The sequence below is a fragment of the Pristiophorus japonicus genome, chromosome 1, assembly GCF_044704955.1.
Source record: "Pristiophorus japonicus isolate sPriJap1 chromosome 1, sPriJap1.hap1, whole genome shotgun sequence".
NCBI lineage: Eukaryota > Metazoa > Chordata > Chondrichthyes > Pristiophoridae > Pristiophorus > Pristiophorus japonicus.
The window spans coordinates 439,971,180-439,985,311 of record NC_091977.1 but is presented as its reverse complement, the minus strand read 5'-3'; the positions used below and the strand labels follow the sequence as shown (position 1 = coordinate 439,985,311).

The 14,132-nt window shown below is 44.7% G+C and overlaps 1 protein-coding gene across 1 annotated transcript in view; it reads left to right on the top strand.

The window, feature by feature from the left end:
- The window catches only part of usp14 (ubiquitin specific peptidase 14 (tRNA-guanine transglycosylase)), a 67,593-nt gene that overhangs the window by 40,895 nt on the left and 12,566 nt on the right, over positions 1-14,132 (top strand). The window contains exons 13-14 of the mRNA XM_070892914.1: positions 4,864-4,992; positions 5,946-6,012. Coding sequence (XP_070749015.1) covers positions 4,864-4,992; positions 5,946-6,012 — 196 coding nt within the window. The remainder of the gene's footprint in view (positions 1-4,863; positions 4,993-5,945; positions 6,013-14,132) is intronic.

Sequence of the window (14,132 nt, the reverse complement as noted above, 5' to 3'; positions counted from 1 at the left end):
GAAAGGCCTCCCTTCTTCTGGTGCCAGGTGCCGCACCTAACATTGGCCGACAGGCCCCCCTCCCCTCCAGGTGCCATTCCTAACCCTAGCAGAAAGGCCTCCCTCCCGTGCTGGATGCTGCTGCTAACCCTGGCCGAAAGGCCTCCCTGCCCGCTCTTGGAGGCGGTGCCGCTGCTAACCTTGGCCAAAAGGCCTCAATCCCCTCCCCTCCCCTCCCAGTGCCGGGTGGCGCTCCTAACTCTGGCTAAAAGGCCTCTTTCTACCCCCCCGCCATCTCCCCTCTCCTCTTCTCCCCCCCCCCCGGTGCTGCTGCTGTCCGGGCCGTGGAACTGGATCTTCTGCACTGATGCTCTTACCTGAGCCGGTTTTGTTAACTGCCCCGAAGGTTTTTCCAGAGTGGTCACATACGCCGCCTTAAGAAAAATTGGAGTATATCGGAACTGGCCAAACTTACTTAAATGGCCAGAATTGGCGCGGGTGGCAGGTCACGCCCCCAATGAGGTAAAAAAAAAATTGGAGCCTAAAAAAATCCTACCTAAGTGAATTAATTACGCCAGTGCAGAAACTTTGAGGAAACTTGGAGATTTTAATTTACTCCACACAAAAAAACGGTGCATGCCAAAAAATATGGCACAGATAATTGGGGAAAATTGAGCCCATTGATCTGGCTTAGAAACATACTGGAATCAAAGTTAGATGGGAGAGTTATATCAGATTGGTGTAAACTAACTTTTTTTTCCAGGCTTTGTTTCCCCTTTTTAAATTGAAATAGCTTGTTACAAAATATACTGGAACAATTTCAAGAAATTGACTCCAATCCAAGTTGAAAGCAGTGTGACAAAGACACCACAGAACTGAATAATTTTGCAGTGTAGAAGATGATAATTTGGTGACAGTTTTGCTGAAGCAATCCAAACATAATCCCATGGTTGTGCTCTCTCCCCATAGACAATTTCCTTTTCTTCAAATATTTGTCCACTTTCCCCTTTTAAAGATAGTGGTCTTTGCCTCAATTATTCCGTTCTGTATTCTCCAGCAACTCTTTACAAAAAGTAATTTTAAATTGATCTCTCATCACTGATTCCACAACCAGAGGAAATGGTCTTTCCCGACTCATTCTATCGAAACTCTTCATAATTGTAAAAACCTTAATCTCCTCAACCTTCTATGCTAGAGTGGAAATAATCCCAGTGTCTCGAGTTTCATATCTATAGTTTCATATCCCTGGTAACATCTTAGTGTGTCTTCAATGCATGCTTTCAATGCACTCAAAATCGCACAGTCACTTCAACATAAAATTCAGCATTGTTTCTTTCCTTGTTGGACCCATACATGTACTGTAATGCAGTGTTTGTTACTTGAATAGTCCAGAGGCCTGTACTAATAATCCAGAGATTGAGAGTTCAAATCCTACCATGGCAGTTTGAGAATTTGAATAGTAACAATAGTCCAACAGTATCATGTTGGACTATTGTTAATATTCATTAATGTCCTTCAGGGAAGGAAACCTGCTTTCCTCACTTGGTCTGGTCTACAAGTGACTCCTATACCAACGTGGTTGACTCTTAACTGCCCTCTGAAGTGGTGTAACAAAGAGCTACAAAAAATAAACTATAGCAATTCAAGACGGCCCACCTTAAGAAATCCGATTTCTTAGCTCTCTCCATATGGATTTTGTCTGCAATTTTGTTTTGAATGCTTTGTATAGTCACGTATATTGAGGGATAGTGGCAGCATGGATAAGAAATTGGCTAGGTAACCGGAAATGGAGATTAGTGGTGAATGGTTGTTTTTCGGACTGGAGGAAGGTATACAGTGGTGTTCCCCAAGGGTCGGTATTAGGACCACTGCTTTTCTCGAATCCGGCAACCTCGGGAGCGAGGCCTAGCCGGTTTTTGTGTTTTTCCAGACTTTCGAAACGTGTTTCTGACTTCCGGAAACACCCGAGCCCAGGTTCGGGTATTTCCGGATTTCGGAGTGTCAAAGGTGGGGGGATGGGGTTGCTCTCCGGGAGCTGCTTGGATCGCCAGCCCCGCTGCCGTGAAGATGTTTGGGTGAGGCTCCGCTGCTGTGGAGTCGGTTGTCGGGGCGGGGCCCCGCCGCCGTGGAGGTCGGTCGGCGGGCAGCCCCCGCCGCCGAAGAGGTCGTCATCGGGCGGACCGGCCCCACCGAGGAGGCCCCAAGGTTGGCAGGGTCATTCGGATTCCGGAACACTTTACGGATTCTGGACAATCCTGCCACGGATGGTTCTGGATTCCGGAACTCCGGATTTTGGACGCTCAACCTGTATAAATGATTTGGATGTGGGTGTACAGGGCACAATTTCAAAATTTACAGATGACACAAAACTTGGAAGCATAGTGAACAGTGAGGAGGATAGCGTTCAAGATGACATAGACAGGCTGATAGAATGGGCGGACACATAGCAGATGAAATTTAACGCAGAAAAGTGTGATGTGATGCATTTTGGTAGAAAGAATGAGGAGAGGAAATGTATACTAAAGGGTACAATCCTAAAAAGTGTACATGAACAGAAAGACCTAAGGGTATATGGAAGAAGAGGAGGAGGAGGAGGAGGGGGGGAAAGAAGAAGGAGGAAAGGAGGAGGAGGAGGAGGAGGATGGGGGGGGGGGGGGAAAGAGGAGGAGGATGGGAAGGGGGAGGAGGGGGGCGTCGAAGAGGAGGAGGAGGGGGGCGGGAGGAGGAGGGGGGCGGGGAAGAGGAAGAGGAGGAGGAGGAGATGGGGGGGGCGGGGAAAGAGAAGGAGGAGGGGGGCGGGGAAGAGGAGGAGGAGGAGGAGAGGGGGGCGGGGAGGAGGAGGGGGCGGGAAGAGGAGCGGGAGGAGGAGGAGGAGGGGGGGACGGGGCGGGAGGAGGAGGAGGAGGAGGGGGGCGGGAGGAGGAGGAGGAGGAGGAGGAGGAGGGGGGGTGGGAGGAGGAGGAGGGGAGGGGGGCAGGGAGGGGAGTAGGAGTGGGAGGGGGGCGGGGAGGTGGAGGAGGAGGAGTGGGGGGGGGGGAAGAGGGAGGCTGAACGGGCCGCGCCGAAGAGACGCTAACGCGCATGTGCAGAGGTCCTGGCACACTGTTCAGCGTCGTGACCTGGCTCTAAGGGCCTGGATCGACCAGACGGAGGGGAGAATACCAAGGTAAATAATAGGCGCCGGTGCTGTTCTAAAAGTTTGGTGCACCACACAGAGATGCGCCGTTCTAACCCTGGGGGCAAACTTGGGCCCTATGATTCTATATGTAGATACCACTTAATCTTGACGACAATTTTTTTTTAAAGTTTTCTCATTTAAATTTTTGATATCCCTTGTCCCTTCTTCAACAATGTTTTTTTTCTTCTCATGATTTCAAAGCTAGTTTCTTTTTGTAATATTTTATTACTCTTTCAATTAATTTTTTTGGCTTGTATTTCAACAGCTTCATTTATCCTGCTCCCTCTGTAATGCCAGTGCTAGCTCTTTTAGCTTCATTTATCCTGCTCTCTAGTGCCAGTGCGAGCTATTCTCCATTCCCCTGCCATACTAGTTTAAATCTTCCCCACTGCTTTATTTATCCTCTCTCAGGATGCTGATGCCGTTTCTGTTCAGCTGAAAGCCATCCCATCCGTATGACATTTCCTTGTCCACGCTCTCTCCAATGCTCTACAAATGTAAGGCCTTCCCTCCTGCACTTGTCCTGCAGCCGCTTATTGATCTGCCTTATCTTCCTCTCCTTAAAGTGTCCCTTGTGTGTCACAAGAAGCAGTCTCTGTATAACTACCCTTTTGATCTTGCTTTTTATTTAGTGTCAAAATGGGTCCAAGTTTCCCCAGGAGTTGCTCCTTTTTTTTTTGGAGCAACTTGATTTTTCTGGACTATCTTTTTACTTGCAATTCTAGCCATTTAATTTGCGCCAGTGTAAGTGAGTCAATTAGGTTTTTTTTTTTAGTTTCATTTTTTTTTCAAAAGACGGCGTTCTTGGCCACTTATCCCTGTTTTAGGTATTTGGCCAGCAAATAGTTGCTCCAAACTAACTTAGGCCAGCGTATGTTGCCATTTCTGTCCGCACAGAAAAACCTTACCTAGAGTTAAGGAATCGGCGCAAGTAATTACGTTTAAAGTACCACCAAGCACCAAATAAGCAATTAATTAACATAAAATAGAAGGAACCCTACACCTAAAGCACCAAAATCAATGAGCAAATAACAAATAAAAAATAGAAGTCCTACCTTAGGGAACGCAGTGGGTCGCCGATGAAGGAGCCCATTCGGCCCGGGCTAGGGACGGCATGCTTCGGGCCCCTTCCACACAGCTTGCAGCGCGTACTCACCGATTCGGCCTGCCAGGAGCTACTGTGCATGCGCGCAGACTCTAGCGCACATGTGCAGAGGTCCCAGCACTGTTTTCAGTGCCGGGACCTGGCTCCGCCCCCAATCCATTCGACCACGCTGCGCCACGACTGAAGAGAGGCTGGGGAGCGGCCAGAGCACCGATGTCTTTTTTCGGCGCGCTTGGAGGCGGACAAAAATGGTGCACCTTGGGTGAGGGCGCCAGAAAAACAGGTTCGGGAAACTCTAGGCCTATCTCCTTAAACTCTCTCTGCAATGTGATAAAATTGGGTTCCAGATGTTAGTGTTGGAGTTTCCAATTTTAAAACTTAGTTTTGGAAAAGTAATTGTTTTGTTTTAAACTGTTTCTACATGTGCTTAGCTTTAGTTGACCATCTTTTTATAATTTGCTGTTCAGTAAAGTAACTTCTAACCTCCAGAGTTACAAATTGTATTAGAGATCTTTGAGCTGAAGGTCAGTTACTGTAAACAATTTTGTGGTTTAATTTCTGCAGCAGTTAAAAGAACAGATTTGTTTCTTACTATCCTCAGGATGTCAAGTTTCCTTTAATGCTGGATGTATATGAACTATGCATTCCAGAGCTACAAGAAAAAATGACTCCCCACAGGTCAAAATTCAAGGAGCAAGAAGACCGAAAAATCGATACGCAGACAATAAAGGTAATCTGCAAAGGACCATTCCAGCGAAGGACCTTCTTCAGTGCAACTTGGCTGATAACATAACTGCTCAATGAATCAGACATAAAGTTGACCTGTCAAACTGTGGTACAGACTTGTCAAACTGTGGTACAGTTTGACAGGTCATTAGATACAGTGAATTTGAATGAGATAATGCCATACAATATTTTCCAAGAAATTAGTGACAACGTTCTATTGTGCTAAAGGTAAAGCATTTCAGTGCTGAGGAATGGAATGGCACCCGTCAAATACTCGTGGTCCAGGTGTAACATAGTTAAATGCACAGTAAAACTCCCTCTACACGACCCCAACAATGTGTCTCAGCCCCAATTCAGAACAGAACCCCTATCCCACCCCTGCCATATTTTTCTATTTCCTACGTCAATCATCCTGTAGCTGCTCTGAGAGTTTGCACATATATTCTTGAATTAGATGCAATTTTAGTGCTGTGACCATGCTTACTAGGATCCTGATTGTTGTTGCCCAAAATCATTTCACAATAGCACATTTACATCTTTAAGTTAGAGGTGTAACAGATTCAAAGCAACTGTGGGGAGATGGGAGGAAAGAACAAAAGTGGAAGGTCTGTGATAGGGTGAAAGGCAGGAGTGATTAAATGACAAAAAGTATAATTGTACAAAGCAAAACGAGATGGTAATAGGACAAGTAAAGATGAGTCTAGAAGAGGTATAAATGGGAATGGCAGAATGAACAGCTGCCATCTGAAAAATTAGGGGCAGAGGTTATAGTTTGAAATTGTTGAACTCTGTTGAGTCCAGAAGGCTGTAAAGTGCCTCATTGAAAGATGAGGTGCTGTTCCTTGACATAAAATTAATTATTGCTTTTTGTTCACTCAACCTGGAACATAGCCATTTTTAATCACTAAAGTAGATATTTTGTTGTATAGTAACTAATGCATTCATTTTTATTATTAGACTGACACTAAAAATGGAAGTGGAGAGCCAAAAGAAGTCAAGTACGAGCCATTTTATTTCCCTGATGGTAAGTAGATAATTAACAGGTTGAACCTCCCTTATCCGTAACCCTCGGGACCTGACCTGTTCCGGATAAGGGATTTTTCCGGGTGAGCGGTGGTCACGTTAAATTGGATGGTACAGAGCAAGGGGATATTGGGGCTAGCTGGCTTGGGGCTGGGGGGCGGGGGGGGTGGATCACAGGGTCAGACCAGCGATTGCGGGAGTCGACAGCGAGGAAGGACTTCAATTTGTTCATGTTGGAGTTCTGCGCATGCGCCACCCAGTGGTCAGGGTGGTTCCAGATGAGGGAGTTCTGGATTTTTTTTTATGAGGTATATTTTTAGTAACTTCCTTTTTTAAAAAAAAACCTATATATTCATGAATCGGGCAACAGTCCCAGTCAAAGTGTGCTTTGAAGCTATCCATCAAGATTGAATATCAAATTAGAAGAGATAACATGTGATGTATAGAAACATAGAAACATAGAAAATAGGTGCAGGAGCAGGCCATTCAGCCCTTCTAGCCTGCACCGCCATTCAATGAATTCATGGCTGAACATGAAACTTCAGTATCCCCTTCCTGCTTTCTCGCCATAACCTTTGATCCCCCGAGTAGTAAGGACTTCATCTAACTCCCTTTTGAATATATTTAGTGAATTGGCCTCAACTACTTTCTGTGGTAGAGAATTCCACAGGTTCACCACTCTCTGGGTGAAGAAGTTTCTCCTCATCTCGGTCCTAAATGGCTTACCCCTTATCCTCAGACTGTGACCCCTGGTTCTGGACTTCCTCAACATTGGGAACATTCTTCCTGCATCTAACCTGTCTAAACCCGTCAGAATTTTAAACGTTTCTATGAGGTCCCCTCTCATTCTTCTGAACTCCAGTGAATACAAGCCCAGTTGATCCAGTCTTTCTTGATAGGTCAGTCCCGCCATCCCGGGAATCAGTCTGGTGAATCTTCACTGCACTCCCTCAATAGCAAGAATGTCCTTCCTCAAGTTAGGAGACCAAAACTGTACACAATACTCCAGGTGTGGCCTCACCAAGGCCCTGTACAACTGTAGCAACACCTCCCAGCCCCTGTATTCAAATCCCCTCGCTATGAAGGCCAACATGCCATTTGCTTTCTTAACCGCCTGCTGTACCTGCATGCTAACCTTCAATGACTGATGTACCATGACACCCAGGTCTCGTTGCACCTTCCCTTTTCCTAATCTGTCACCATTCAGATAATAGTCTGTCTCTCTGTTTTTACCACCAAAGTGGATAACCTCACATTTATCCACATTATACTTCATCTGCCATGCATTTGCCCACTCACCTAACCTATCCAAGTCACTCTGCAGCCTAATAGCATCCTCCTCGCAGCTCACACTGCCACCCAACTTAGTGTCATCCGCAAATTTGGAGATACTGCATTTAATCCCCTCGTCTAAATCATTAATGTACAATGTAAACAGCTGGGGCCCCAGCACAGAACCTTGTGGCACCCCACTAGTCACTGCCTGCCATTCTGAAAAGTACCCGTTTACTCCTACTCTTTGCTTCCTGTCTGACAACCAGTTCTCAATCCACGTCAGCACACTACCCCCAATCCCATGTGCTTTAACTTTGCACATTAATCTCTTGTGTGGGACCTTGTCGAAAGCCTTCTGAAAGTCCAAATATACCACATCAACTGGTTCTCCTTTGTCCACTTTACTGGAAACATCCTCAAAAAATTCCAGAAGATTTGTCAAGCATGATTTCCCTTTCACAAATCCATGCTGACTTGGACCTATCATGTCACCATTTTCCAGATGCACTGCTATGACATCCTTAATAATTGATTCCATCATTTTACCCACTACTGAGGTCAGGCTGACCGGTCTATAATTCCCTGTTTTCTTAATTGTGGCACAATTGTGGCACAATTTCATCAGTTCCTGGGGATCGCCACAAAAGCGAGTTGAGGGTAATAAATTAGCATGGATAGAGGATTGGCTAACTAACAGAAAACAGAGAGTCGGGATAAATGGTTCATTCTTGGGTTGGCAATCAGTAACTAGTGGGTTGCAGCAGGGATCAGTGCTAGGGCCCCAACTATTTACAATCTATATTATCATCATCATAGGCAGTCCCTCGAAACGAGGATGCCTTGCTTCCACGCCGAAAACTGATGAGTTCACAGATGTTTCAATGATATTCCGGATCCCGAACTACATCCTGAAGGGCGGAAGACGCCTGTACATGGATTTTTTTAACGTGTAGTGGTCGTTGCTACCCCAGCCACCACACATTAATCTATATTAACGACCTGGATGAAGGGACCAAGTGTAATGTAGCCAAGTTTGCTGACGATACACAGATGGGAGGAAAAGCAATGTGTGAGGAGGACACACAAAACCTGCAAAAGGACATAGGCAAGTGAGTGGGCAAAAATTTGGCAAATGGAGTATAATGTGGGAAAGTGTGAGGTTATGAACTTTGGCAGAAAAAATCAAAAAGTAACATTATTTAAATGGAGAAAAATTGCAAAGTGCTGCAGTACAGCGGGACCTGGAGGTCTTTGGTGGGTGAACACAAAAAGGTTAGTATGCAGGTATAGCAAGTGATCAGAAAGGCCAATGGAATCTTGGCCTTTATTGCAAAGGAGATGGAGTATAAAAGCAGGGACGTCTTGCTACAGTTATACAGGGTATTGGTGAGCCCACACCTGGAATACTGCGTACAGTTTTGGTTTCTATATTTAAGAAAGGATATACTTGCTTTGGAGGCAGTTCAGAGAACGATCACTAGGTTGATGCTAGAGATGAGGGGGTTGACTTATGAGGATTGGAATTCAGAAGAATGAGGTGGTCTTAATGAAACATATAAAATCATGAGGGGGCTTGACAAGGTGGATGTAGAGAGGATGTTGCCATTGATGGGGGAGACTAGAACTAGGGAACATAATCTTAGAATAAGGGGCTGCCCATTTAAAACTGAGATGAGGAGGAATTTCTTCTCTCAGGGTTGTAAATCTGTGTAATTCACTGGCTCACAGAGCTGTGGAAACTGAGCCATTGAATAGACAGTTTGTTAACCGATAATGGAATAAGGAGTTATGGGGAGCAGGTAGGGAAGTGGACCGGAGTCCATGATCGGATCAGACATGATTGTAGTAAATGGCGGAGCAGGCTCGAGGGGCTGACTCCTCCTATTTCTTATGTTCGTATTGGCAAAGATGGCTGAAACATGCAGAACTTTCCAAGGGAGTTTAATTGCATATTTATTTGGTAATAGTTCAGGCTGGTATGAAATATATGTCAAGTTTGACATACTAATCTGTCATCTGTGCAATCACGAGAATTGGAATCAGTTCAGAAAAAGACTGAAAATGAGTCATTTATCAACAGGCAGTTATGAGATTGAGGAACCAGGTGACCAATACACATATCTTTAAGTCCACTTAAACAAAGATGCAGCTCCAATGTGCTGGTAAGGGTGTGACCTATACATACCCACAGTATGAAAGATATGATTGACAGTTTCCATGAAATCGATGTTCTATGCACTCTGCTTTCTCTCTCATTTTTCTCCTTGTGGAATTTTAAGTTAGAAAGATTAAATGTGCTGTTTGTATATTATTTGCTGCATATCAGTCACATCTTGTTCTTGCAAACTGTTTTGGGGATGGTCTTGTATGCTTTCAGCCCAGTTTGTGGCTCTGATTCTGAATGAAATTGTAGGGAAGCTTTGGCCTAGTTTGAAAAATAAAAACAGATTCCTGCATTTCTTTCAAGCCAACGATATGTCAGTGCCAGTCATAAATGTGCCTGTCATACAGATATTATAATATAACGCAAAGATCTAAACTCTATCCCTCACAACATGCCACAGGGTTTATCTTTCCTTCGAGTACAACATGCATGTCAACATTTTGAGGACGGTAAATAGAACTTGGCTGCCCCACTCAATAGATGTTAAATCAATGGAGTAATGATGAGTTTAGTGAATTGTTAACTTTGAACAATAGAAACATAGAAATTTACAGCACAGAGGGAGGCCGTTTCGGTCCATCGTGTCCGCGCCGGCCGACAAAGAGCCGCACTGCCCTCGGTCAACAGCCCTAAAGGTTACATATAAACCTATGAACAATGACGGAAAGGCAAAGAGCACCCAGCCCAACCAGTCCGCCTCTCACAACTGCAACACCCCTTATACTGAAACATTCAACACTCCACCCCAATCGGAGTCATGTGATCTCCTGGGAGAGGCAAAAACGAGATTTAAAAATCCTGGTCAATTTCGGGAGAAAAAAATCTGGGAAAATTCCTCTCCGACCCATCCAGGTGATAGAAACTAGTCCAGGAGATCACCCTGGCCGTATTCTATTCCCTGCAGTACTTGCTGCAGGGAATTGAGTACAGGGGCAGGGAGGTGTTGCTACAGTTGTACAGGGCCTTGGTGAGGCCACACCTGGAGTATTGTGTACAGTTTTGGTCTCCTAACTTGAGGAAGGACATTCTTGCTATTGAGGGAGTGCAGCGAAGGTTCACCAGACTGATTCCCGGGATGGCGGGACTGACCTATCAAGAAAGACTGGATCAACTGGGCTTGTATTCACTGGAGTTCAGAAGAATGAGAGGGGACCTCATAGAAACGTTTAAAATTCTGACGGGGTTAGACAGGTTAGATGCAGGAAGAATGTTCCCAATGTTGGGGAAGTCCAGAACCAGGGGTCACAGTCTAAGGATAAGGGGTAAACCATTTAGGACCGAGATGAGGAGAAACTTCTTCACCTAGAGAGTGGTGAACCTGTGGAATTCTCTACCACAGAAAGTTGTTGAGGCCAATTCACTAAATATATTCAAAAAGGAGTTCAATGAAGTCCTTACTACGAGGGGGATCAAGGGGTATGGCGAGAAAGCAGGAATGGGGTACTGAAGTTGCATTTTCAGCCATGAACTCATTGAATGGCGGTGCAGGCTAGAAGGGCCGAATGGCCTACTCCTGCACCTATTTTCTATGTTTCTATCTATGTTTACCATTATATCTGCGCCGTCCAACAAAAGGTCATCCAGTCTAATCCCAATTACTAGCTGTAGGTCTGTAACCCTGCAGGTTACTGCACTTTAAGTGCCCATCCAACCATCTCTTAAAAGTGGTGAGGGTTTCTACATCCACCACTCTTCCAGGCAGCGAGTTCCAGATCCCCACAATCCTCTGCGTAAAGAAGCTCCCCCTCAAATCTCCTCTAAACCTTCTACCAACCACCTTAAAACTATGTCCCCTCATAATAGACCCCTCCACCAATGGAAATAGACCCTTACTATCCACTATGTCCAGGCCCCTCAATATTTTGTACACTTCGATGAGGTCTCCTCTCAACCTCCTCTGTTCCAGTGAGAACAAACCCAGCCTATACAATCTGTCCTCATAACTAAGATTCTCCATTCCAGGCAGCATCCTAGTAAATCTCCTCTGCACCCTCTCTAGTGCAATCACGTCCTTCCTATAATATGGCGACCAGAACTGCATGTAGTACTCCAGCTTGTGGCCTAATCAAAGTATTATACAATTTAAGCATAACCTCCCTGTTCTTATATTCTATGCCTCAGCCAATAAAGGCAAGCATTCCGTATGCCTTCTTAACCACCTTATCCACCTGGCCTGCTACTTTCAGGGATCTGTGGACAAGCACTCCAAGGTCCCTTTGTTCATCTACACTATTAAGTGGCCTACCGCTTAATGTGTATACCCTTTCCTATTAGCCCTCCCAAAGTGCATCACCTCACACTTTTCTGAATTAAATTCCATTTGCCACTGCTCTGCCCACCTGACCAGTAGATTGATATCCTCCTGCAGCCCATGACTTTCCTCTTCATTATCAACCACACAGCCAACTTTAGTGTCGTCTGCAAATTTGTCAATCATACTCCTTATATTCAAATCTAAATCGTTGATATATACCACAAAAGCAAGGGACCCAGTACTGAGCCCTGAGGAATCCCACTGGAAACATCCTTCCAGTCACACAAACATCCATCAATCATTACCCTTTGCTTCCTGCCTCCAAGCCAATTTTGGATGCAACTTGCACTTTGCCCTGTATCCCATGGGCTTTAACCTTCATGACCAGCCTACCATGTGGGACCTTATCAAAAGCCTTGCTAAAGTCCATATTTACTACATCGTACGCACTACCCTCATCGACCCTCTTGGTTACCTCTTCAAAAAATTCAATCAGGTGAGTCAAGCACAATCTTCCCTCAACAAATCCGTGCTGACTGTCTCTAATTAATCCTTGCCTTTCCAAATGCAGATTTATCCTGTCTTTCAGGATTTTTTACAGTAATTTTCCCACCACTGAGGTTAGGCTGACAGGCCTGTAATTACTCGGCCTGTCCCTTTTTCCCTTCTTAAACAAGGGTACTACACTAGCAGTCCTCCAATCCTCCGGCACCATGCCCAGATTCAAAGAGGACTGGAAAATGATGGTCAAGGCCTTTGCTAGTTCCTCTCTTAGTTCGCTCAACAGCCTGGGATGCATTTCATCCGGGCCTGGGGACTTATCTACTTTCAAAGCTGCTAAACTCCTTAATACTTCCTCTCTATATTTCATTCATCCAAAATTTCACACTCTTCCTTGATAGCAGAATCTGCATTTCCCCTTTCCTTTGTGAAAACAGATGCAAAGTATTCGTTTAAGAACCTTACCAACATCTTCCACCTCCACACAAAGATTACCCTCATAGTCTCTAATAGGCCCTACCCTTTCTTGAGTTACCCTCTTACTCTTTAATATATTTGTAGAACATCTTGGGGTTTTCCTTAATTTTACTGGCCAAGAATTTCTCGTGCGCTCTCTCAGCATTCCTAACATCCTTTTTAATTTTGCCTCTTAACTTTTTATATTCCTCTAAAGATTCTAAAGTATTTAGCCGTTGGTATATGACGTAAGCGTCCCTTATTTTCTTAATCCTCCCCTGTAAGTCCCCAGACATCCAGGGGTCTCTAGAATTATTTTTCCCAACCTTTTTCTTTAAGGGCACATGTTTGGCCTGAGCATTCTGGATCTCCTCCTTGAATGCCTCCCACTGTTCCTACACTGATTTACCCACAAGTAGCTGTTTCTAGTCCACTGTGGCCAAATCACTCCTTAACTTAGCAAAATTAGCTTTTCCCCAATTCGGAACTTTTATTCAAGGCCTCTTCTTGTCCATAATCAACTTGAATCTGACTGAATTATGGTCACTGGCACCCAAATGCTCTCCCACTAATACCCCTTCAACCTGCCCAGCTTCATTCCCCAAAATTAAACCAAGACCGCCCCTCTCATGTTGAGCTTGCTACATACTGACTAAAAAAGTTCTCTTGAATGCATTTCAAGAATTCTGCACCCATTATACCCTTCACACTAAATTTGTCCCAACCAATATTTGGATAGTTAAAATCCCCTACTATTACTACCCCCATGGTTTTTAGACTACATATTTGCTCCTCTACCTCCCTCCCACTGTTTGGGGGTCTATAATACACGCCCAGCAGTGTGATCGCCCCTTTTGATGAAAAATGTTTTGTATTATGGGTAGTTCTGTCTTGCTTATTTTTGTGGCTGAGAATGTATCCAAGGTGTGCACGATTTTATAAGTTTTGAGTCGAGACATGTCTGATTCTGCCACTTGACATCACAACCATTCGTGCATATATCCACTCGGGTCCTGAACCAACTCTAATTCACCCATTTTCTTCAATAATATGGATTTTTTTTTTAAACAACTTTTCTTTAAAGATATCTGCCTATAATACTTGGGAAGCTGAATTGTTTGTTTCAATAAATATGTTTGTAACCCTCTTGTTAATTTGGGAAGTACAGTGTTATTATGGCAGAACACATGGAGAGCAATGATGGAAACAAATTTATATTTTCCAAGCCATTTCCAAGTTATTACCAATATTTCTTCACTACTTTCCTCCCTCTGCGTCTGCACCGAACGACTTCTCAACCTCCATCTCAATTCATCATGCTCTCTTTGCTCTGAGTTCACTAGCCCCCTATCCTCCTTTAAGCTCTCCTTCCATGTAAACTCCCTGGCTCATATTCATGGCCACCCCCTCGATCTTGCCATCTCTCGTGGCCTTGCTAATCCCATCGTGTCAATTGCAGCTAAGGCCATCT